General features: G+C 35.1%; 2 protein-coding genes across 2 annotated transcripts; both read right to left on the reverse strand.

Moving 5' to 3' along the window:
• Nucleotides 1-1,152: 1,152 nt before the first annotated feature.
• On the reverse strand, nucleotides 1,153-2,743 carry LOC132622222 (acyltransferase Pun1-like). Its single transcript, XM_060336785.1, has one exon. It carries the CDS (start codon nucleotides 2,704-2,706, stop codon nucleotides 1,387-1,389), a length of 1,320 nt encoding a protein of 439 aa, XP_060192768.1. The 5' UTR covers nucleotides 2,707-2,743; the 3' UTR covers nucleotides 1,153-1,386.
• Nucleotides 2,744-15,510: 12,767 nt separating this feature from the next.
• Nucleotides 15,511-16,827, reverse strand: LOC132624395 (acyltransferase Pun1-like). Its single transcript, XM_060339181.1, has one exon. It carries the CDS (start codon nucleotides 16,825-16,827, stop codon nucleotides 15,511-15,513), a length of 1,317 nt encoding a protein of 438 aa, XP_060195164.1.
• Nucleotides 16,828-26,738: the final 9,911 nt, after the last annotated feature.

Here is a 26,738-nt window from a genome sequence, read left to right on the forward strand (position 1 = left end):
TATGGGCCTGAAACACAATTGGTTCAATTTCACAATCTGCAAAGCCTCTTTAATTTGTTTTATGAAATTTTTGCGTGGTGTAGCTAACATATAAGAAGAGGTATTGACGTTTAATAACGACACCTTAATTATATTACAAATCGTAGCTATAAGGTTTATGTATATTGGCTGACTATATATATATATATATCTATATATGAATTTGGTTTGCTGTATTTTTTGGCAAACTAGAGCTACGAATTGTAATTACAAAAACAGTAGCTACAGTTGGTTAGAAGTCTAGAAACTATAATTGTTCAGATAAGTTACCCTTGTTTGATATCCCTTAAAACCAAATTGCAGCTCCCGATTCTATAATCTATGGTGTAGGAATGTGGATTCTATCAAATACTCATGTTGTCATAATTTATGTGGCACTTTTCATTTCTCATAGATGCAAACAATGCGAAACCAATATTGACATGGAAAGAATCGCAACTTATAGTACTTATCATATTATTTTTGAATATCTAAATTTTAATTTTAGAATATTGAGTGATCTAAAGTAATTTGACTTCAAAAATTAGTCAACTTAACTTTTAAAAAATGAAAAGTGACATATAAATTGAGACGAAGGGAGTAGTACATATTTTCTATGAATACTCTATTTCGGGTATTCGAAGAATCATTTTATATAGGAAAATCTCGTCGTGTTTTTATCAATATGAAACAGTTTTTTATTTTTTATTTTTTTATTTTATTGAATTGCTTCTCAATATGAAAGGGTTTTTTTTTTTTAATTGAATTGCTTCTCCAGGAATAAAATCTTCTTCGTCCTCCCATGGGACTTTATTTTGTATTTACCTTTAGTAGTGGAAAGCTAGGAGCTCGGGAATGAGGAAATAGGGAAGGAGAAATGTTGATGAAAACATAATCTGCATCTCTTAAAAAATGTGGATTTAAAATCTTGAAAAAAAAAAGAAGATATTACGTGTTGTAACAGGTAAAGATGAGCTGATAATGTAAAAATTGCTTACACTTACAATGTATAGTACTTAAACTCTTGCGTAATTTGCTATTGATCGGTCCTTCAAAGGGCAAATTTGATTCTAAGTGTTGCATTCACTAAATTTAAGGGAATTTTAAAAGTAATATTTATTTTTTATTGGATAGCTAGGGGCTTTCTGGTTGGTGAGAACAATGCATTAACACATAACTTGAATTCCTTTATTACAATAATTACAGGAATTGGAAAAACAAAGAAGAGAAAAGAAACCAAAGAAAGAAAGGAAGAGTAACGTAGAATTACAAGTGGTTTTAAATTTGAAATTAACAATACTAATAATAGAACTTGGAAGGCCTTGTTGATGAACAAATATGTGAGGCTTCAACATTTCAAGCACTCCTTTAGAAACTTGAAATTGGAGAAGCAAATTCCAGTAGCTCTTCATCAAATTCAAATGCCAACATGTGTTGTTCTTCTAAAGTCACCATAGCTTCAACACCATCCACACTTTGATCAGCACTCAATATGAAGAAATTCTTGAATGGACCCATTGGTGCACACACTCTTTCTGGCTTCCCCCATCCAAAATCTATACTATAACCAGAAAACTTGCACATATTGCTGCAGAAATAAGTGTCAAATTCATCGATTGCGTATGGTGATTCCATGGTTTCATGTAATTTCAAGATCAATGCATTGTGTTCAACAGGGTCTTTCTTGAAAGCTAGCTCGAATTCCTTCCTAAATTCGCGAACCAATTTAGGTAATTTCATCTCCTCATAGTTACTCGCTGATGTGAAAGTAATATTGAGGAGATTTCCTATAATGTTTCGCGATAAAGGGGGAGTTGTCATAGGGCGTATATCGACATAATTCACCAACTTAGATGGCCTGAATGAAGTGTTATTGATCTTTGATGCAGCCTTTGTAGCACATTTGAATAGAAGTGCACTCACAACTTCTCCACGTGTCGGATTTTTGACCCCTGCTTCTGCTGCTATTTTTGCTCTAAGGCCCTGTAATTTTGAAGCAGAGAAATGGAACTTTTTGTGTACACATTTCTCTAACTTGGAATCAATTAATGGTGCAGTCAAAGGTCCATTGGGGGTTGGAAAAAACGTGTCACCAATGAAATGGGGACGAGGGATTCGATTTGGATTTCGAGTAACCTTAGCCCAGTCATAGAAAAAACTTGCCACAGAGCCTCCATCACCAACTTTGTGTGACAGGCACACGCTGATTGCTATTCCTCCACAATCAAAACGGCTTAATTGAGCCACGAGTAGGCTTCCATCGAATGAATTCTTCCAAGGTAAATCTTTCATAAATATGTTCGCTTCTGCATAGTCATGAGGTTTGTTCAGCATTTCGGACATGGGACACTTTATTCGAACGTTAAAGAACTCAATTCCCCTGTCATTACATTCGATCGTGGCACTATCTTTCATGCTTCCAGCATAGGGATAATAAGCTGATAGAGTTGTTGCTAATGAATTTTGTAGTTTATGAGCTACTTGATCAAGATCATGGATGCTTGAAATGTTATTAACGTCTTGTGGTGGCTTAGAGTAGAAGAAAACTAGAGGAATGTACAAGTGACTCAAGGATTGGTCGATAAATGAGAGCTTGTGGTATTTAAGTGGAGAAGGGGTAGGAAAGGAAGGTTTGACGATGAGTTTTTCAGTAATTGATGAAACAAGTTGTGATGGAGCTATAGCCATGATTATTTTTTCAATATGAATATGGGCTTGGATGTATTGCCAATATATATATATATATACACACACCAAACAAGAAGGGACAATATTATAGTATCATATATACTTGCATACTCTCAAGTTGTGCACTATGTATTACATTAAAGGACACAATTAAAGAATCTTGCTCCAACAAGGACTACTAAGTTTATTTTTATTTTTATTTTTACTTTAGGCGTCATGTATTAGAAATACACTGGCTCGATTAATCCAAAATTGCATCGGATATGCACACTAGAGGGGATAAAACGCTTCCTATCCCGAGACCTCTGATTAAAAATGGGGATAATCCCACCTTCCCAGCACACCCCTCTGTGGTAAGGAGAAATTAGCCAAGTACGTAGTTGGTATTCATTTATGCTTTTTAAAAATTCTTGTTGGTATTCATTGTTTCATAGGCTGAAAAAATGACACTTTCTCTGCGGCTCCGCTGGTATCAAATGCCTAATTGGATGTTTCAAAATAATTAAACTCCATTAGCTAGCTTATTGAGTTTCACTCTGCGAATCTTCTTGAGTTTGTTTCAAGCTAAAATTAATTATGTAACAACTGAGCTAATCAAATTGGTTCATTGACTGTAACTACTGTCTTTTAATCCTCCCCTTTTTAAAGGAATTTGATAGGATAAGATTCCATATCATCTCAGATGTACTTGGACAAAAATGTAGCATCAATCTTCTTATTCTGGCATTTCGTTTTGTTGATTCGTCTAACAATGGATTCTAAGAAAGTGAATTTAATAACCAATTATGAACAATGATGAGGGACGTGTACAAACTGCATACTGCTCGATGATTTCATAGCAACAATTTCCTTTAATTTGATCTCAAATTGACTCATCTGTATGATTTATGCTCTTAAACCCCAAGCCTCTGCATAATGCATGTATACTTCATTCATCTAGAGTCAGATTTTTTTATTTTTTATTTTTACTTTTTCATTTTAACCTTAATGACATTTTCTTATAGGATTGCATTACATGTTTAAGATCATAAGATTTAAAGGGTGTTTTATTTTTATGTTATACACATCTTTAGTTTAAGAGTACCGCAAGATTAAAAAAATTCTTTTTACTCATTTAACCTCAGTGTCTATTTAAGGTAAGAACATAAAATGAGACGGCTATAGTACTAGAAAACAAAATTCACGCCACTATATATTGAGACAATATGCAATATGAGGTGAATATATGACACTCACCATCAAAGGTTGTGGTGCTTTAACCATAGGTCTCGGATCCAAGTCCTGAAAATAAAGTTGTATTTGATAAGGAGCATTTTATTTCCCAAAGTGGAACTACTTGACTTGAATTTGGATTAATTGAGCCCAAAATGAATACTAGACATCAATTGTGAAATAAAAAAATGCATTACTTGATTTGAATGTTAAGAACTCAGAGCCCACATCATTACAGTTAATATTGCAGAGTCCCTCATAAGCGGCTGGGATTCTTGCAAGGGATAACTCCAAGTAGTTAGTAGTTAGCGCAGCTATATGTGTGCAGCTGTTTAAAATACAAACCATATTTGGAATCTAATTGGTTTCTTCATTCTTGTTGCTGTGTTCGAGGAATCGCGATACATTTCAAGTGAAAATTAAACAACTATAATTATCATGAAAAATAAAGCGAATAATAGGGTTAATGGTTCGGGTTATTGGTTTGTTGGTTTTGTAACGCGTCAGTGCTCTATGATTATTCAGTTATTGGTTCAAGTCTCAGTTTGACCACTTTCTATAATGGGTTATTAATCTGACCCGATAAGAAAGTTAAAGCTAATAATGTGCGTAATCAAATATCATAGGGACTAAAATGAGAATTTGCCAATAACTGAGGGATCAAAATGCTTTTAGCCCTTCCTAAAAGGTTGAATAATATGTACCAATATATTGTTGTAGTTCAATCACGTATGTTTAAGAACCAAGTAGATACGGAAGAACGGGATTTAGTCTTTACACTGATAAAAACATAACCTAATATTGTACTAATCACATTTAAAATAGGCACAATTAGCGTTGTTCAAAATCCAACTGTAGCCAATAAATCAATCGCAAAATTAGCTTATTGGTATTGAGTTATCGGATTAACGGTAACGAATTAAAATCTTATAATTAACAGTTTATTTGTGCGTGGGCGGATTACTCAATTTTCTTATCGGATAGATCATTAACCCGTTAGGAATTATCATATATACACATTTTTAACCCTAAGTATAGAGTGTGAAATCAATTTCTAACTAGGAAATCAATTTCTTAGTTATAAGTAAGGTAGTTTTTGGCTTTAGTTTGTGCTAAGTTTCATTAATTATTTTTGAGCATTTTCTTGGCCTTTCTCTTCTTCAAGCACCTCCGCATTTCCTTTTTCTTGCGATAATAGTGCTTCTGATGCTTGTTCTAGTGCCAAGGATTCATAGCATTTGAGAATTTTGAATGGAACCTTTGAAAGAGAAGGAGAAGTTTTAGGAAATACCAATGTTGGAAATTCCTCTCAGAAGGTGAAAATGAAGAAGCCGAAATAACAAATCACACTCATATATTTAATGGGTCTCAAGTTGATAAAGACGTAACAAAATTTAACGTCGCTAATGTAAACTTGTCGGTAGAAGTTGGACTAGATATTGTGATTTTATTTTTTATTGTCTCTTAGATTTAACCAATACACTGGTTGATAACCGCTCAATAACTACTAACCAGATACCGCGCCACTCAATATCTTATTGGTTGGCTATAGTACATTTAAAAGCTGATAACAGATAAACCGAACCGTTAAATATAATTATCCGCCTTATCCGTCCAATAAGCGGCCCTAAGCACAACCACAATATTAGGGTAACGTCGCAGATTTTGGTGTCATGAAGGCACTTTTGAATAACATTAAGTTAATGCTGATTGTGCAAATTAGTACAACCAGTAGCTTAATTAACAAACACATAATCTTTCACATACTCAGATTGTAAATACTTGCCCAAATTATAGAGAAGATTGTACAATTAATTTAACGAATGCTTACATATCAATACTTGAATCAACAATTCCTTGTCAAAAGTTAGTGTTTGGATTGCTTGTTCGTGTTTACAGAAAATATGTCTTGTCTATGCTCTAAAATTGACCAGCAAATGTATGCATTTTAGGCCGATTTTACCATCAACTGAAAATGTATGAGGCCTATTTTACCGTCAAATGAAATATGCTTTTTTTCCTGGGAAAAACTATTCAATATCTCCGACAAATCCTTGAATATTAAATACAAGCTTCTCTTATTCTCAATTTGAGCTACCATGGTGTTTTGCCTTGTTCATGTTGTTTTCCGGTGACATTTAGTTGGTTTTGCAGCCATAGTTGTTTTCAAAGGAGATATTTGAGTGACTTTATAGTGAAAAAAAAGTAGTTTAGTGACTTTTATAAGAAGAAAATATAAGTTCAATGATCATTTTGAGAAATTTATAATGTGCTGATCAAGGGCATTTCAGTAAAATTAGTAGCAAAAAGCTAAATTTTAATCTGAGGCCTTAAGTATATATACAACAAAATAAATTACGTCTCACTAGCCTCTTCATGCATTCTGCAGCCTGTTCTTTTGAACCAATCACTATTTTTTGCCTAACTCTACCTACAAGAAAATATGGCCTAAATGAAATGATTTGCTTTAGATGAGGACGGAACATTATAAGAGTTTATCATAAGAATCAAAATAACTAAATAGATATGTCTTTTCTCTAGGGATGAGATGAACACAAAATCCAACATGGTATCAGGATCCAGACGTGAGAGTTACATATGTAAAATAACTAAATAGAAGTGTATATTCACTAATGAGGCACAATTCAACAGTAACTACTAACAAGAAATAAAATCTGAAAGAGTAGGCAATTTTTAAGATTATTTTTTCCCACAAAATCCACTCTTTTTGCATTTGAAAAACATACCAGAGTCGTCCAGAATTCTCTTATTTCCAAGCTTCACGGCCATCTCACCTCTAATTGATGAAGGAAGAGAAGAAACTAAGGTGGAAGCACTAGATAATCCACAATCCTGAATTGGATAAACTAAAACATGTCAATCTTTAAGATTGACTTGACCTTGATTTTCCTAGTTACATATTCTCGACAGAGGTGTAATCAAAATCAATCTCCTCGGATCCATTGAATCGTGCTAGAAAACATAACCTTACGTCTAACTAGCCTCTTCATGCACTCAACAGTATGTTCTTTTGAACCAATCACTACTTGTTGCCTAACTCTACCTACAAGAAAATATGACATAAGTGAAATGATCATTTTAAGGATTTTATAATGCGTTAATCAAGGGCGTCTCAGTAAAATTAGTAACCTAAAGCTATATTTTAGTCCGAGGACTTAAGTATATACAACTATATAAAAAAATTGTGTTGCCTTTTTATTTTTTTTATACTTGTAACCTAAACTTCACATAGTAACATTAATATTTATAATAGTGAGGACCAATTCAAGTTATTAAGATGTTAGCCTTGCGTTTTAAATGTTAAAATATATTAGTAGTATCTCAAAAAGAATAAGAATCAATTTTGGAATTTCTCTAGCATCTGTTATTAAGTTTGGTCAAGATAATTAATACAAATATTGAATTACTTTAATGATTTTATTAAAGAGGAAAAATGCAGTTGCCAAACGTTTGGAAATTTAGTTTGATCATTTCAATTGCCTTTATGGCCATTATTTCTCTTAAATTTGTAGACGTTGGCAGAAGATTAAAAAGCTCACTCTCTTGCTTTATATATGATTTTACGGATTCATCTTTAAAGTGTGACAAATATAGCATAAATACTTCTTATAATTTTGTATTGCTGGGTTTTCTTTGAGATAAATTTTTGTTAGATTCTGGCTCCTAGTTTTGTACTAGAAGAGCTTGTTGAATTCTGGGGATACACCCATACCAGGTGAAATATCCTTAAGGACAGTGTCTTAATTGACATGCCTCAAGAATTTCCCGACAAGGTTCGTGATCAAGTATTAAGAGTTTCCCTCAAGTGTTCGTGATCAAGTATTTTCCGCAAGATTTCCAACAATCTTAAGGATATTTCATACTATAATATTCTTATGGAAAATACCAATTACAAAGAAGGCCAGAATGGCTGGCTGATTTTTCAACACGTTGTCAACATGAAGCTTTAACCAATCCCATCATCATTGTAAGTGGAGGTTAATTTTCTTCTCTAAGAAAATTGAAGGTACGAAGTTTCCATACCTATGTGTTGAATAAATACTGACAGAATAATTCTAATGTCTACTGGTTCAAAATTAAAATTTTCCGGTGAGATGCACATACGGGTATATATTGGTCAAGACTCTACTACATATATAATTGGAGTATTATTTAAGTAATTAAATATCGAGCCGAAGATTTTCCAGAAGTATTTCTATATTAAGAACTTAGGAAAAGTAATAAGCATGGAGATATGATAACTATTAAGAATTTGAGTTTGCCTTATGAGTTATGACCATCAGTGATATTGTAAATAGTGCAAAAATGTTAATTTGAACTACGGAAAAGGGCCAAAATTACCCCTGAATTTTGTGAAATAGTTCATTCATACCCTTCGTTATATTTTAGGGCCAATTATACCCTTACCGTTATACTATGGGGTCAATTATACCCTTATGTCTAACAGCTGCCACGTGGCATCATCCCAGCCCTTCAAAATTATTTTCCCCTCAAATAATTTTTTACCCACTAAAATAACCCAACCCGACCCGAATTATTTTTCCAGCCAAACTGATACAGACCCAACCTACTACCCCTTGGCTGGAAAAAAAAATCGGGTCGGGTTGGGTTATTTTAGTGGGTAAAAAATTATTTGAGGGGAAATAATTTTGAAGGGCTGGGATGATGCCACGTGACAGCTGTTAGACATAAGGGTATAATTGACCCCATAGTATAACGGTAAGGGTATAATTGGCCATAAAGTATAACAAAGGGTATGAATGAACTATTTCCCAAAGTTCAGGAGTAATTTTGGCCCTTTTCCGTTTGAACTATGTAGTAGATGACTGCCTTCTCTGTTTGGAAAGAAGACAACAGTGCAGTTTAGGGGGGAAATTTATTTTACCTCTTTGGGTGAGAAAATTCTTAAAGATCCTTTTGAGGATATATTTGATTCTTCCAAAAAGTGTTTATTGGACGATCTCCTTTTGGTATATATATATATATATATATATATATATTTGTGTTGTTATTATTTAGGTAATTCCTAATAATTTTTAAATCGTTTGAGTGTTTTGTGAATAATTTATATTTGAGGTGTTAAGCTGAATGTAGATGCATATGTTTTAATATATAGTTATTGTGATGAAATTTTTGAAAAAATATTTTGAGTGTGGCAAACTAAGCCATCATACCCCTCGATGTAGAAGAAGATTCGGAGAAATGATAATCTCGCTAAGTATAATAAAATTGACTAAACAGATGATATAATTATTGTAATCATTTCTCAAGTGAATCTTGTGACTAATGTGAGATATTGGGTGTTAGATGACTGCGGTGCTACTAAGCATATTTGTGCTACCAAAATAATTCTGTGTCACCCAAGTTGAAGAAGAAGAATGATTTATTATGTTGGTGATTTCTAGAACTACCCAATTTCTTGAAATGGAAAAGTTCTTCTTAAAATCACTTCTGAAAAACATTAGCGTTAATTGAGTAGGTACATGTTTCTACTATGGTTTCTACGAAATTGTGACAGGTTTCTAGAGCACTCATGAATACCAAGACACGCGCATGGCCTCTTAGCGCAAAACCGCGATAACGACAAAATTTGTGCGAGTATAATGTGATAGAATAAGACCCTAGACTTACAAAAGAATTCTTGGTTCATAGAAGTTCTAAACTTCACCAATTGTTCTGTAAGTTTAATCTTATTTTGTCTAGGTCTGGTTCATAGTCTACGAGACACCAGATTCGACACATTGTACTCATATTTGAAAACCCAGCAAAACGTCTCATTTAATATTATTCCAAAAAGTTTATTTTATTTTATTTCTTATTATTCTTTTTGAGATATGTGGGGAATTGTTAAAAAATATTAGTAGTATCTCAAAAGGAATAACAATCAATTTTGGAATTTCTCTAGCATCTGTTATTAAGTTTGGTCAAGATAATTAATACAAATATTGAATTGCTTTAATGATTTTATTAAAGAGGAAAAATGCAGTTGCCAAACGTTTGGGAATTTAGTTTGATTATTTCAATTGCCTTTTTTATGGGCATTATTTCTCTTAAATTTGTAGACGTTGGCAGAAGATTAAAAAGCTCACTCTTTTGCTTTATATATGATTTTACGGATTCATCTTTAAAGGGTGAAAAATACAGCAGAAATACTACTTATAATTTTGTATTGCTGGGTTTTCTTTGAGATAAATCTTTGTTATATTTTGGCTCCTAATTATGTACTAGAAGAGCTTGTTGAATCCTGGGGAATACACCCATACCGGGTGAAATATCCTTAAGGACAGTGTCTTAATTGACATGCCTCAAGCTTTCAAGAATTTCTTGCAAGGTTCGTGATCAAGTATTTTCCGACAAGGTTCGTGATCAAGTATTAAGAGTTTCCTATAAGTGTTCGTGATCAAGTATTTTCCGTAAGATTTCCAACATTAAACACATTACCTTCGATGTTGTTGAAAAAACTTTATTTAACTCCCCGACGGAAAGATCAGTGACTCCCTCCCCCCTCCCCCCGACACCTAGCCACTCCGACCGGCTCCTCTGTCACCGACGACCATAACCTCTATTGCCGCCGACGACGCCGGCCAGATTTATTTCTCTCTTCTCTCTCTTCTTCTCTTTTCTTTTCTTTTCTTCCCTTTTCTTTACTGCAACTGGAAACCTTTCTCCAGTAGGTTTTCTGGTCAGGCCTGCACAGGTACCCAAGTCCCCGGCAGAGTACAGCGGTGAACAGTATTTTTGGCGGTGAACAGGTTCCATTTACCTGGAGTTGGTACCTCCTGTAGCCCGTACCCATTCCGCCTTTTAGCCTTATAATTTTTGCCTGCCCTACTATACCAAACATTTATTTCAATTTCTTGCCTTTAGCTCTAAATGTTGCTTTAGTATTGATCCTTATTTGTCTTAGATAAACCTTTGGCTAGTGTATATTTGCTTTAGTGGCTTTAGTGAGGGATGGTAGATTAGGGTCATGTTCACGGTCGGGGTCAGGGGCTAAGTGGGTTAAGAGAGCTTCTAGGTTGAGAGTAGGATCCTGGAACATCAAACTTTAACGGGAAAGCCCATAGAGCTAGTTAAGATTCTTAAGAAGAAGAGGATTAATATTGCTTGCGTCCAAGAGTCTTGCGTCCAAGAGACTAAATAGGTAGGGCCTAAAGCTAAGGATGTGGACGGGTATAAGCTTTGGTTCTCGGGTAGGTCGGGGTATAAGAATGGGGTAGGTATCTTAGTTGATAGTGAGCTGAGGGATCAGGTGGTAGAGGTCAGGAGGGTCAATGACAGGATGATGGTGATTAAGTTGGTCGTTGGAAGGTTCACCTGGAACATTATTAGTGCTTACGCGCCGCAAGCGGGCTTGGACGAGGAGGAAAAAAGGCGCTTTTGGGAGGATTTGGATGAAGTGGTAGGAGGTTTACCGCCTACGGAGAAGGTATTCATAGGAGAAGATTTCAATGGACACATTGGGTCCGTGTCGAGGGGTTATGACGATGTGCATAGGGGTTTTGGCTTCGGAGACAAGAACGGAGGAGAAGTCTCACTTTTGGAAGGATTTTGATTTGGTGGTAGCGAACTCGAGGTTCCCAAAGAAGAAGGAGCACTTGGTAACCTTCCGTAGCTTGCTGGCTGCGACGCAGATAGACTATTTGCTCCTTAGAAAAGATGATAAAGGTCTTTGTAAAAACTGCAAGGTCGTTCCAAGTGAGAATCTTGCGACCCAACATAAGTTATTGGTGATGAATTTGGAGATAAATAGGAAGAGGAAGAGGAAGAAGAAGAAGAAGAAGAAGAAGAAGAAGAAGAGGGTCGTGGATGACCGGTCGAGGATCAGGTGGGGGAGTTTGACTCCGTCTAGCGCCTAAGAGATAGGGGACAAGTTGATGGCTTTGGGGGCATGGGAGAGTAGAGGAGACGCGACCAGTATGTGGGATAGGACGTCCAGTTGCATTAGAGAAGCAGCTAGAGAGGTTCTGGGGGTCTCGAGAGGTCGCCGTGGTGGGCACCGAGGGGATTGGTGGTGGAACGGAGCAATCTAAGGGAAGGTGGAAGCAAAAAAGTAGGCATATGCGAAGTTAGTAGAAAACAACGATGATGAAGAGAAGCGGACAAATAGGGAAAAGTATAAGATGGCGAGAAAGGAAGCGAAGTTGGCGGTTTCGGCAGCAAAAAAGGAAGCTTTTGAATGCCTCTATGCAGAACTAGAGGACAAAGGCGGGGATAAAAAGTTTTTCAGGCTGGACAAGGCGAGAGAAAGGAAGGCACATGATCTGGATCAAGTGAAGTGCATCAAGGATGAGGATGGCAAAGTGCTGGTGGAGGAAGCTCTCATTAAACGGAGATGGTAATCGTACTTCCATAAACTCTTGAACGAAGAAGGGGACAGCGACATTGTGTTGGGAGAGTTGGAGTACTCTGAGAGGCATCGTGATTTTGGATATTGTAGGAGTATAAGGATTGATGAGGCTAAGGGTGTTGTTCGTCGGATGCACAGGGGAAGAGCGACCGGACGTGACGAGATTCCTGGGGAATTTTGGAAGTGTGCAAGCAGGGCAGGTTTGGAGTGGCTGACTGGGTTGTTTAATGTCATTTTCAAGATGGCGAAGATGACCGAAGAATGGAGGTGGAGTACAATGATTCCTTTGTACAAGAACAAGGGCAACATTCAAAGCTGCAACAACTATAGAGGTATCAAGCTGCTAAGCCATACTATGAAAGTGTGGGAAAGGGTGGTAGAGATGAGGGTGAGGCGAGGCGTGTCTATTTCAGAGAACTAGTTCGGATTCATGCCAGGGCGCTCTACTGCGGAAGCCATTCATATTGTTAGGAGATTGGTGTAGCAGTATAGGGAGCGGAAGAGGGACTTGCACATAGTATTCATCGACCTAGAGAAGGTTTACGACAGAGTGCCAAGAGAGGTTTTATAGAGATGCTTGGAGGCTAAAGGTGTACCTGTGGCGTACATTAGAGCGATCAAGAACATGTATGAGGGATCCAAGATCAGGGTAAGGACAGTAGGAAGAGATTCAGAGCACTTCCCAGTTCTGATGGGTTTGTATCAAGGATCAGCTCTTAGCTCATTTCTATTTGCCTTAGTAATCGATGGATTGGCGCGACAAATTCAAAGTGAGGTGCTATGATGCATGTTGTTCGCGGATGACATAATATTGATTGACGAGACTCGTAGTGGAGTTAACGCTAAGCTAGAGGGTTGGAGGCAGACGTTGGAGTCTAAAGGATTCAAGCTGAGTAGGACCAAGACGGAGTACATGGAGTGCAGGTTCAGTGGCATACCAAATGAGGCTGACGTGGAAGTGAGGCTTGGTACGCAGGTCGTCCAAAAGAAAGAAAGTTTCAAGTACCTTGGGTCTATTATACAAGTAAATGGAGATATTGATGATGATGTCACTCATCGTATTGGTGCGGGGTGGATGAAATAGAGGCTCGCTTCTGAAGTGCTGTGTGACAAGAAAGTGCCACCAAAACTTAAGGGAAAGTTCTAAAAAGTGGTGGTTAGACCGACTTTGTTGTACGGGGCAGAATGTTGGCCAGTTAAGAACTCTCATGTGCAGAAGATAAAAGTCACGGAAATGAGAATGTTGCGGTGGATGTGTAGGCACACTAGGAGAGATAGGATTAGGAATGAAGACATCCGGGACAAGGTGGGAGTGGCATCGGTGGAGGACAAGATGCGAGAAGCGAGACCGAGATAGTTTGGGCATATGAAGAGGAGAGACACAAATGCCCCAATACGGAGGTGTGAGAGGTTGGCTATAGACGGTCTCAGGAAAGGTAGAGGTAGGCCAATGAAGTATTGGGGAGAGGTGATTAGACAGGACATGGCGCAGTTTCAGCTTAACGAGGACATGACCTTAGATAGGAGGTTGTGGAGGGCTCAGATTAGGATAGAAGACTAGTAAGGCTAGTAGGTAGTCTCACTTATTCTCCCACACTAGTGGTCGTAGTTTTGCTCTATCGTTTATTGCCCTTTGATTTCTGCTTATATTTGTTGGCTCTTTGCTCTTGTTAATTCTTATTTTTCTCATTATTTTGATATGTTTGTCCTTATCTGACTCTTTTGTCTTGTTTTCTCTTGAGCTGAGGGCCTTTCGGAAATAGTGTCCCTACCTCTCAAGGTGGGGGTAAGGTCTGCGTACACTTTACCCTCCCCAGACCCCACATTGTGGGATTTCACTAGGATTGTTGTTGTTGTTGAAGATTTGAGTAATTTAGTTCAAAGTTCTAAAATATTTCTCTTAAAAAGTAGATAGTTTTTTCTTTCTGTTATTAGAATATTTTGTACTGCTTTCTGCAACCTTCAATATTATCTAAGAGATACTAATATCAAAAAATTCATCGGTAAAAATTTTTGGGGCCTCAAATGTTTGGGGCTAAAGCAAAGGCTTTACCAGTCTCACCCTTCAGTCAAATATACCCTTCTACTTTAGTTTATTGGCTAACTTTGCCGTCCATTAGCCAAAGTGATCAAATATACCCCTCCGTTAGCCAAAGTGTTCACTTATACCCTTAAGTGGATGGAAATCTCCAATGCAGCCAAAATTACCCATTTAATTAATAATACTCATGCCCCATATTATAACCCGCCCCGACCCAAAGAATAATTTGACCCCACCCAAATATAGCCCTCTACGCATTCTTTCTATTCTAGATCAGTTTTTTTTTTTTTTAATTGTTGTGAATTGTGTTTGGGTGTAGTTTCTGTTTAGTTTGATTAGTAAATGGATTTAATTAGAATACATCTTATTTGGTGAGATTTGTTTCAGAGGAATGGTGATACGTTTAATTTCTGTTAGTTCTTATTGATTAATGAAATCTAAAGCTACGGTTTACTAGTTGTACATTGTGCATGTGTAACATTTATTTGTGAGTATCTGGATTAATATTTTGTATTTTTTTGGTGTAAATTTCGTAGTAGGATCCAATGGCTTGATTTAAATATAACGAGAGTGACACTGCATGTGATGTTAATGGAGGGATTTACGTGTGTTAAGAGGCATTTAAGTGGGAGCTGATAGTTGTTTCTATCTACTAGAAAGAATGCGTAGAGGGGTATATTTGGATGGGGTCAAATTATTTTCGGGTCAGGGTACAGCGGATTATAATATGGGACATGAGTATTTTTAATTAAATGGGTAAGTTTAGCTGAATTGAAGATTTCCATCCAATTGAGCGTAAAAGTGAACACTTTGGCTAACGGAGGGAGTGTTCACTTTGGCTAACGGACGACAAAGTTAGCCAATAAACTAAAGTCGGAGGGTATACTTGACGCTTTTCCCTAAATAAATTGTATTAATTCCTTTGTTTTTTTTTTTTTTTTTTGGGTACATTTCTTTTTGGTACAAAGAAAGCATGTAGTGTAGCGATAAAGGTGGTGGAAAAAATGTGCTAAGTTATACATATTCAAATCATAACCTTTAGCTATTATTGATGGAAAAAACAACATAAAGAGTTTTATCACGACTCAAACTAGGGGCAGTAACTGGTACACGACATGCGGGTTTCCCTCGTTATGTCGCGACATAAACATAGAAATACTAATGGTGTTTTCTAAGTTAGCTAATAACTTGTAATTGGAGTAGCAAACTCAAGAAATTCTTCATTACTCTCTAATGCTAGCATGTGCGCTTCTTCTAATGTTACCATTGCTTCAACACCATTAAGACTTTTATCAGCACTCAAGAAGAAGCTATTCTTCCATGGACCAAATGGTGATGACACTCTCTCTGGTTTTCCCCATCCAAAATCTATACTATAACCCGAAAACTTGCACATGTTGCTGCATAAGTACATGTCGTAGTCTTCAGTATCGAACAACGGCCTTCCATTTTTAGTGCATCCCTCTATTTCCATCACTAAGTCATTTTGTCGAACAGGATCTTTCTTGTAAAATGATTCAAGTTCTTTCCTAAGGTTGTGGACCAATGTTGGTATTTTCATCTCATCTTCCTCAGTCACGATGAGTAAAAAACCACTCACGAGGTTCCCTATAGAGTTTTGTGGCAAAGGGGGCACGATTAGAGGGCGTATATCAACGTCGTTTAACATCATGGACGGGCGAAATGAAACAGAATTCTTGATTCTTGATGCTGCTTTAGTGGCGAACTTGAACAAAATTGCACTCACAACTTCAGCGCGAGTAGGATTTTTGACCCCCGATTCAGCTGCAACTATTGTTCTAAGCGCGCGTAACTTGGAGCCAGAGAAAAGGAACTTCCTATGTGTACAATTTTTTGTGTTGGATAGAAAAACAGGATCAGACAGAGGACTATTACGCGACGGGAAGATTGAATCTCCAACGAATTCAGGACGAGTAATCATGTTTGGATCGCGTGTTACTCTAGCCCAATCGTGTAAGAAACTAGCTGCAGAGCTCCCATCACCAATCTTATGTGACAAACACGTGCTAACAGCAATTCCTCCACAACCGAAATGGCTTAACTGAGCCACAAGTAGACTTCCATCGAACGAATTCTTCCAAGGTAAATTTTTTGGGAAAACATTGCAGGTTTCTGTATGATGATCATAAGGGAGATTTAGTATTTCAGACATTGGACGCGAAATGTGAACGTTGTAAAAGTCGACCCCCTTGTCGTTGCATTCAATCGTGGCACTGTCTTTCATAGTCCCTGCATAAGGGTAATATGAGGCTAAGGTTCTTGCAAGAGAACTTTGTAATGCGTTAGTTATTTGGGAAAGTTCTAGTACTTGTTGCGGCTGTTTAGTATAGAAAAAGACTAGAGGAATGTATAAATGACTCAACGATTGGTCAACAAAAGAGAGCTTGTGATATTTGAGAGAAGAAGGAGAGGGTGAAGAAGGCTTCACAATGGTTTTTTCATGAATTGAAACAAGTTGTGATGGAATTGCAGCCATGTTTTCCTTAGATTGAACAAATCTAGCTGTGATATATATATATATATATAAACACAATGGACATGACATAGGCATATATAGTATCAGACACGGATATTTAAAGGATTTTAAGTTATACACTTGCAACGTAAAGATTTTTACAATGTCATGGTAGTTTAATTTGCAAAAGCAGGTTTGTCACCATTTTTATCTTGTTACAAATTAATAACTCTCATAGAAGTTATGGGTAATCACCTAATAAGCGATCTGATTGTGTAAATAGTTTTTATATTTTCAGTGTGTAAATATGGGGGGAGGTAGAGGGATGCAACCGGGTTCAATTGAACCCTGTTTTAAAAAATTATAAATGAAATATATATAAGTTATGTTGAATTCCCTTGACATAGAACATTTTTTTCTAATCCCTTTTTTTAATTCGATCTTAAGTCCGCCGGTAAAGCTTAAACTCTATCTTAAATGCTTATTTGTGAAGGCTACATCTCAAAGTTATATTTAATCATAATATTTAGCAAAGAATCTTTGTTCCAGAAAGGGCCAGCTAAGGCTGGACGTTATAGGCGACATGATCAACACAATTTATCTTTGATAATATCCTCACGAATTGAAGTTCACTACGAGTCATTGTTATGTAGTTTTTTTAAGTTGAAAATGAAGATCAAATTCTATTGGTTCATGACTTCTTGTACAATATTTTGGGGGGCAAGAAATCAATTTAATATGCATTTTTATGCGTACGTTCACAAAGTATGTTATGTTCAATAAAAACAAAACTTTACACACTAATTTTTGAGTTACCGCTTTAATCCGTAATTAATGACTTTGCAGATAAGAATTTGTATATAATATAAAGCTAGACATAGATAAGGTGATGTGACACCTCTCTATGACCAGCATTGCTATTTATCCTTTTGTGGATTTTTTGCCTTTTTCTCCTAATTTTTCTGTTTTTAAAAAATTTGAAAGTGGCTAATAATTATATTATTAAATGAGAAAAAAATTGTTGCATTATTAAACTGTAGGAACCCACTATATACGGCCTCTTCCCCTAAAATAGGAACCCACTATTAACTTTTACAAAATTTGTGGAAGAAGGTTGCAAGTTTCTAGCCGTGGTTACTTACTTCGTTATTGGTAATAGTTGAATGAGTCATTTCAAGGGCTGCTGGTTTCTTATTAACCGGTTTGGTCTTACCGGTTTTAACCGGTAACCGGACTGGTTAAATCGGAACCGGAACCGGTAGAACCGGTTAACCGTTTAATGGTTTACCGGTCCGGTTCCAATATTTTGGAAACCGGTAAAACCGGAACCGGAACCGGTTAAACCGGTAAAAAATTAAAAAAAAAAAAAAACTAAAGTATATAAGTAAGTATATATAGTATATAGTACATATATATAAGTATATATAGTATATATATTAAGTTATACACATATATAAGTATATATAGTATATAAGTATATATAGTATATATAGTATATATATTAAGTATATATAGTATATAGTACATATATATAAGTATATATAGTATATATATTAAGTTATACACATATATAAGTATATATAGTATATAAGTATATATAGTATATAAATATATATAGTATATATATTAAGTATATATAGTATATATAGTAGATATGTATATATAGTATATATATTAAGTTATACATATATATAAGTATATATAGTATATAGTACATATATATAAGTATTTATAGTATATATATTAAGTTATACATATATATAAGTATATAGAGTATATAGTACATATATATTAAGTATATATAGTATATATAGTAGATATGTATATATATATATAGTATATATATTAAGTTATACATATATATAAGTATATAGAGTATATAGTACATATATATAGTATATATATTAAGTTATATATATATATATATATATATATATATATAAGTATATAGAGTATATAGTACATATATATTAAGTATATATAGTATATATAGTAGATATGTATATATATATAGTATATATATTAAGTTATACATATATATAAGTATATAGAGTATATAGTACATATATATTAAGTATATATAGTATATATAGTAGATATGTATATATAGTATATATATTAAGTTATACATATATATAAGTATATATAGTATATAGTACATATATATACATATATATAGTATATATATTAAGTTATACATATGTTTAGTATATATATTAAGTTATACATATATATACATATATATAGTATATATATTAAGTTATACATATATTTAGTATATATATTAAGTTATACATATATATAGTATATATAATAAGTTATACATATATGTAAGTTATACATATATATGTATACGAAAAGCACTATTCTGTATTGCTGACTTGCTGTTAGGCTGTTAGTCAGTAAATATTTAAACTTTAATTATAAAGTTGTATAACATATGAAAATATAGCTACAATATACAAATAAATACTATAATATATATATATAATACAAAAAACAAAAAAAAAAGATTTTAATCACTCCAAACCGGACCGGTTCCGGTTTGAGGTTTAAAACCGGTAAACCGGAACGGCCGGTTTCCTAACCGGTTCCATAACCGGTTCTGGTTCCAACCGGTTGCCACCTTTAGTCCCAGGTCTGCTTTTTTTCTTCCTTTCTAAAAGTTATACTCGTACGTTTTTTGTTTCGATAAAGTGTTATTTCACAATCTTTTTCCTTTTGGTGTATATATTGTATCCAATAGAAGTTTAATTTGTTTGCAAATCTCTGTTTGGACATAATTTCTTTTAAAATAGTTATTACACGTAGAATAGCAAAAAAGTTTGATAGAAGACAAAGTGATGTTGATTAAATTTAACAAAATCAGATGCGGAAAACATAATACGATCTCAAGACAATTAACAAGTTAATTATAACAATTTTTCCTCCACAACTCAAACGTTTTATGTATGGCTGGGTTTACAATTTTCGTCAGTTTTAATTTCCGTATTTCTTCGCCATGCATCATCATCTTCCCATCTTTATTTATAATAAATAACAATCGTCTCTCTGATTGTAAAATCTGGCTTACTTAACTAGGGTAAGCTAACGGGTCTTTGCTTTCGTGTGTTGATTGCAGAAGAAGATTCACGAGACTTTTAGCAATAATTTGGTATGAAGATAGTTACACCATCAAATTCAAGATTGTTCTCAAAATCTTTAGAAACTGGAAAAGGTATAAGTCCTCTGTCTTAATTTATGTGACATTCTTCGCTTCTTAAGAGGTAAATTATGTAAATTTTGACCAAATTAATTTGAAACTATTGTTATCATAGTGGCATGAGAAGATATCTTTAATTCAAGTTTATAATACTTAATTGATTTAATCCAACATAGAAGCCAAATTAGTCACATAATTTGGGACGGAAGGAGTATATTTTTTCCCTCTTAACTCCAGGTGTTTAAATTGTCCAATTGTTGCTTTTCTTATTTTTAGAAGTTGGTTTTAACTCTAACTAGGATGAGCTTTTGTTTTATTTGGTGACATGTGATTAGGGTCAGATTAATTTTTTTTTTGACAGATTATAAGTTGGTGTCTGTGTATATGTTGTTACCCCTATCAAATCAAGAAATTATAAATGTTATACAAGATTCGTAAAGTGATTTAAAAAAAAAAAAGAATGACAAAACAAAAGCTATCATGATTCTTAAAAACTCCCATGTCATTTTTGTTCCTACCGATCTCTTCCCCTTGCACCAGTACATGCGAGTTTGTTTTTTAAATTTGAAATCGTCATAAAAAAAATTGACAGTTTATAACTGTGAAATATTTGCAATATTGAGGTATCCATTTTTATAAATTTTTTGTGATTTTGTTTTTTTAATTTCAGGTCAATGTGCTTAGAGAGAGGCTCACGCCTAATAAGCACGTGCATTTATAATTTTTTTATGAATATTGTATTCAATATCTTTGTGTATTTAAAGAAGAAAAAAATGTCTGGCTTTAAAATTATTCCTTACTGTTTTATTGATCGCCATGTACATATCATTAGTTCTCTTAAATTACTTTAGTTCGTATTGTTTGGTTTGTAATCTTGTTGAAATTTTAATTTTTTTGTATGTGTCAAGTTAATGTTCTCAGAGAGGTTTAAGGCTGACAAATATGTTATGCTTTTATTGCTCTTTTTCGCCTTTTTTCTTCAATAAATATACAATTGTTATGCTTATTAGCATGTTTTACTTTTTGTGCATTTATCTGTAAAATTTTATTTCCTTGGAAGAAATAAATATTTTAAATTAAATGTGGAGATTATCTATATTTTTATTTTTTTATGTCAAACTTTTTGTAACTTTTATTTTTCTTTCATTAAATTTATAATTTTTATATGTGTAATTTTTTTTTTCAATAGCGTGAAGCGCGAGTAAGTATACTAGTTTAAGATAAGTATAGCATATATGAAGAATTCCTTAAAGGAGCATGCGTGTACGATACGTGGTTAGGAAGGGATAATTAAGGCCAGTTATGTATGGTTAGTATTGGACAGAGGATATGTGTATAATTAAGGCCAGTTATGTATGATTAGTATTGGACAGAGGATACGTGCTTATTTACCATCAAGTTTCTTTATAACGACATTCGTTTGTACGAATATTTTTTGGGTTGCTATAACAAAGTATTATTCTAAATAACATATAGTATAAAATTACATGAAAAATTAATTCCCCATAGAATTTAGTCATTATAGTGAAATGTCGTCATAGAAGATGAATGTTAGAGAGAGATCTGACCGTAGTACTTTATTTATGTGATGATGATTTATTTATTAAATATATAGTTTCCAAGCTTGCTAATAATAACACATTCTTATATTCAAAAAATAATTTAATTTAAATGATCTTATTTTATCCTTTAATGAGAAGATTTTATAGCCAGTACACAAATGTTACCTCACATTTAAAATCACAAATTTCAAAAGTTTTACAATGACAACATAATATTATGTGACATGTTTTTATACAATAACTTTCAAGAATCTAACTCCGTACTAAATTAAATTACATCACATAAATTGAACCGGAGGGATCACGGATAAGATATATAACTCAATAGATAATTGGTGATGGGATTAAATTCTTATTTACCGTTAGCTAAATAACTTACACTCTGTTTGGATGGAATGGTCACTACCCATGGTTTCATATAAATGTACAATGTGGTATTGTATAGTATCGTATCATATTATATTGTACTGTATTAATAAAAACAACCTTTTGATAGACTGTATCGTTTGTAGTGGTTTAATAACATTTTTATGGTTTATTTTGATTGTATTATACAATGTAATAACATGTAAGTTTACTAAAATACCCTTAACTCTTTTATATATTAAGAAAACTAAGGTAAAGGATAAAATAGAAACTTTAAAGTAGGTGGAGGGTAGAGGGTGGGTGGGGGTGAGGAGTAGTGTGGGGTGAGGGGTAGTGGGTGGTAGGTGGTAGGATGGGTGTTGGTGGAGTTGGGGTGGGTGGATTTGGGTGTGATGAAGGGGGTAGGTGGGGTGGAGGTATAAGAGTCCGGAACCAAAATGACAAAAAAAAAAAAAAATCTTTTGAACCAAAATACCCCAATAAAAAAAAGTGACATAAGTACCTAAATACTGCACTAAAGTACTTAACTGTGACGGAGCCGTTAAGTGCTTTAGCGCAGTAAAATACTGCACTAAAGCACTTAACTGGGACGACACCGTCAAGTGCTTTAGCGCAGTAAATTACTGCACTAAAGGGTTCCTTTTTTTTTTTTGCCCTTTTGGTTAACCCCTCTTTCATTACACTTTTTAACGTACTTTGACCATAGATTAATCATGCTTCGGGACCCCGAAACTTCAATATTTTATATAAATCCCTACTTATTTTTGTGTGATTAATAAGGTAGGCACAATACATCAAGGATAAGAAACTTCGGATTGTCGTTTTAGTGGTTGAAAAGTGTTCGAACGCCATTTTTGTTTGAAGGCTTGGTGTCATTAGCTTTAAGTTCTTTACGAATACTTAAACTTGTTCATTAATAATAAACCAAAAGTAGTAAAAATACAATCATTAAAAAAAAAACCTTAAAATACATTCATCCATTCATGCCCTTGAGTTGATGAAAAACTAAACATACTAATATTCTTCAAAATAACAACATCATCATAAATTAAACTTAAAACTAAAATCACAACATTCTTAATCATCATCAGAATAGAAGTCCTCAATATCGTCCTCAGAAAAATATTGGCGGTTTCTTAAGACACATCTTTTTTCAGTAGATGTTAGTTCTCTACCGGTTGATGATGCTTGTTCTTCGGCCAACTTTAGCATGTAAAATCTACATCGTCTTTCCAGCATTCTATTGTTTTCTTGTCTAATCCTTTGCACGACAAGCTCACAAGTTTCTGGACCTACTCGAGGTATGGTTATGGAGTACCTTATTAGGATTGGAGCGTTGAGATTTTCCAAGTCACGAACAAGACGTTCTGATTCGGCATGCCGATGTGACCATTCTCGGCGTAAACCGCAATAATATTCTCGCGAATCTGAATATTTCACACTACAGAAATCATCATTACGCTCTATAAGAAGGTGGGGATTTAGCTCATCTAGTTTGAAATCACCGGTATCGCTCGAAAAACTGCTATGATTTGAACTCTCATCATCACTGCTATTTGGTTCTTTTGGAAGGAGTAAAGACCAAGCTGAGTTTCTACTACTCGACATTGAATATGTTGTAGTCTAATAATAAAAGAAAGTGCTACTTATATAGTTGCAAACCCTCTTGTACTCCTAATTGGAGGGGGGGGGGGGGGGGGGGGAGGGGTTGGTCTTTACCCTACCTACTTACTTTATATAAAAAAATATTAATCTTCATCGGACATTTCACAGTCCGAATCCCACTTGGATCTAAATCTTGTGCTACCATATACACCATATTCTACCCTAAGGTAACGTATTTGCATTCGATTGTTCTCTTCGCGAAAACGGTTAAAAGCAAAATTAAACTCTTGTGGAGTTTCACGAGGCATTGACATAGCACCTTTTTTGGGGCGTTTAAGCCCTACTGACGCTAACGTTTGCTCCAGTGCTGCAGCCTCCCTAACACGCCAATTCCACTCCTCTATCATCATATTGTTGTAATGTTGGTTGTATCTCTCGTTCGGGTTGTTTGAGTATTCAAAAACTTCACCCAATTCTCATGTCTTACCCATTGCGTCGAATATGTTTTCTAGAGTGAACGATATAACACGACTAATATCTCTAAATTGGTCAAAAAATGACATTGTAACTCAATTTTATGTGGTTGGTAACTGTAACGACTAATCTTTCGTTCCTGAAAATAATAATCAAGACAAGAAAAATAGCGACAAAGAATAATATTTGATTTCAAGAATTTGCGCGGAGGTTACAATCTTTATGAAATCTTAAATAAAAAGATGTAATCCTCTGATTCTTCTCCTCACGATACAGCCGTCAATCAAGGGATTTGCTTGTTCTTGAATGGACAGGTCACTTGTTGTTGATATTTCACTACGAATGCGAAGCCGAGCTTTAATCACAAACGTAGAGGTATGGAAACTTGCGGCTCCCCACTTGGAGCGAAGACTTCTTGGTATGCGGAAGACTTGCGGATGAGAGCTTCTCTATGTATTTTTCTTCATCCCTTTTAGCTTCATGAAGACCCCTATTTATAGTTACAGGGGAGAGCTAGGGTATGTATATGATTGGTTGAACCATGTCATTTGAACACTTGGCGATATTTGATTGGTTCTTCTATTGACTTGACATGTTGTTTCACTTATGCACGTGGCACGATTTTATTGGTCCTTGACTTGACTTGACGCGCCATGTCATTCGACACATGGCGTGGACCTTGGGCTAATAGAGTGGACTCATTTGAAGACCAACTCAATGGACTAAGCCCAATAAAATTGGACTTTACTTTAAATCCATGTCTTGGACTTAAATAATTTAACCCTCATTCAGACTTGATATTTCTTGAACATGAAAATTTATCCAAATTAAATATGGATCAATTCCAAAAAATTCATATGCCTACAAATGCCCCCTACTTCAAGGCTTGTCGAAATGTAAACTTGCCGAACTTGAAAGACGAGGCTTGTAGTACAGTTGAAAATAATGTTTTGTTTGATCTCATTTCAAATGCTTAATCAAGACCTGCCATACAACTCTTTCAGTGTAGCTTGAGAATATCAAATTTTGGAATATATTCTTCATATTTCCCATGTAAATATTCCCCAAAATAATTACTGGGTAAACAACTTAATTAAGGAGATGAGTTGTTGGATGTGTCAAAGATTGACCATCCTTCAATTAGGAGATAAATTTGTGGTCTTCTTAGTTGACAACTAGATCAAATAAGTCCATCTTTTGACTTTAATGATCACCTTAAGACCATTTCATATTGGAACAGAAGGCCAACCCAAGCAATGAGAAAAGTCACGGGGCCAAGCTTTTAAACTTAACACCACATGAATTCAATCCCGATCAAACTTGTTCTAAAATTTTGAACTTTTTTTTGTGCAGCTTCGTATCCATTTGGAATTGGGTTTGGTAGACGACTTAAACGTTTCCATCAGGGAATTGATCCCTTATTTTAAGGAATTACCAGCTTTATACTTTTGCTGTTTAAACCATCCACCGTTTAATGCCTTGTATTAAAAAAAAAAAAAAAAAAAGCAGCCGCCTTGTAAGACCTAAAAAAATAAAATCAGTCGCCTTTGACAACTCTATAAATATAGTATGTTCCTTCGTAACCTTCATCAAAGTTACTTGAAGTCCTTTCTGTTCTTGGAACCAGTAGAATCAGACTAGCGATGCAGCCCCTTGCTGATTTTAGCTTCTCTCTTCCCAGTCGTTTTCTTCTTTAGTCTTAACTTTTCTCTTTATTCATGCTGATATCCTTTATTTTTTCAACTGCTCTTATTTTCAGTGATATTGTGGGACCGCAATAGCATAAGAAGTTTCACATGCTCCGAGCTTAATTGAGCAGCGGAGATGGATGTTCAAGATCGAATTTGGCCTCTAATCGAAACTTTGTGCTATTGGCACCAATATCTTCCATGTCGAACCAGATTGTTGTGCTTCTCCCGATGTTAGTCATGCCAAACTGAATATTTATAGTCGATCCGTATAGAACCTGGCGTCGATCCTTATAGAACCAAGAAGCTTCATGCAGTTCGCACCGTTGGCGCCAATCCGTATATAACTAAGAAGCTTAGTGCAATTAGCACAGTGGGCGTTGTCATCTACATCATCCTTTTTTTTCAGGTTTATGAGGAAGTGAGGATTGGTCTAGATATCAAGCCAAGAAGATCTAAGTTACAGGCCGCATGATTGGCGAGGAACAACATGGCGCGTTACCATTTGTGGTTCGGCGAGAAAGAGGTGACCATATTCCATCTTTGGCGAGGAAGTGCTGGAGTATTCTCTCTTTGCAACTTGGGAATAAACGTGGAGCCAATTCTCTCCGACATATTTAGCAAAAAAGTATAGTGAGCGTCCTATACTAATTATCCAGCTTTGACATGCATTAACCTCTTCGAGAAACTCGGTGAAGAAATACATGGAGCGTCCCCTTTACAATTTGGTGATTTCGGCGAGAGACGAGTTGGTATTTCCACCTCCCTTGAAGAAGACGTGATGTTGTCTCCTCCTTGCAGCTTGACAAAGAAGTACATTATGATTCCCGTCCTTGTGCCTTGACAAGAAAGAGGTTTGGAGAGACCGTATTCTATCCTTCGCGACATATCGATCGTATTCCATCTTGGAAACATGTCGACCGCATTCCATCATTGGAGACACATTGACTGCAACAACTTTGTTCCATCATTGGTGAGCGAGCATCTGACGCATCTCATCCTTGCGGCTTGGTAAGAAAGAGGCTTGGAGAGACC

The sequence above is a fragment of the Lycium barbarum genome, chromosome 12 (genome assembly GCF_019175385.1).
Source record: "Lycium barbarum isolate Lr01 chromosome 12, ASM1917538v2, whole genome shotgun sequence".
Classification (NCBI taxonomy): domain Eukaryota; kingdom Viridiplantae; phylum Streptophyta; class Magnoliopsida; order Solanales; family Solanaceae; genus Lycium; species Lycium barbarum.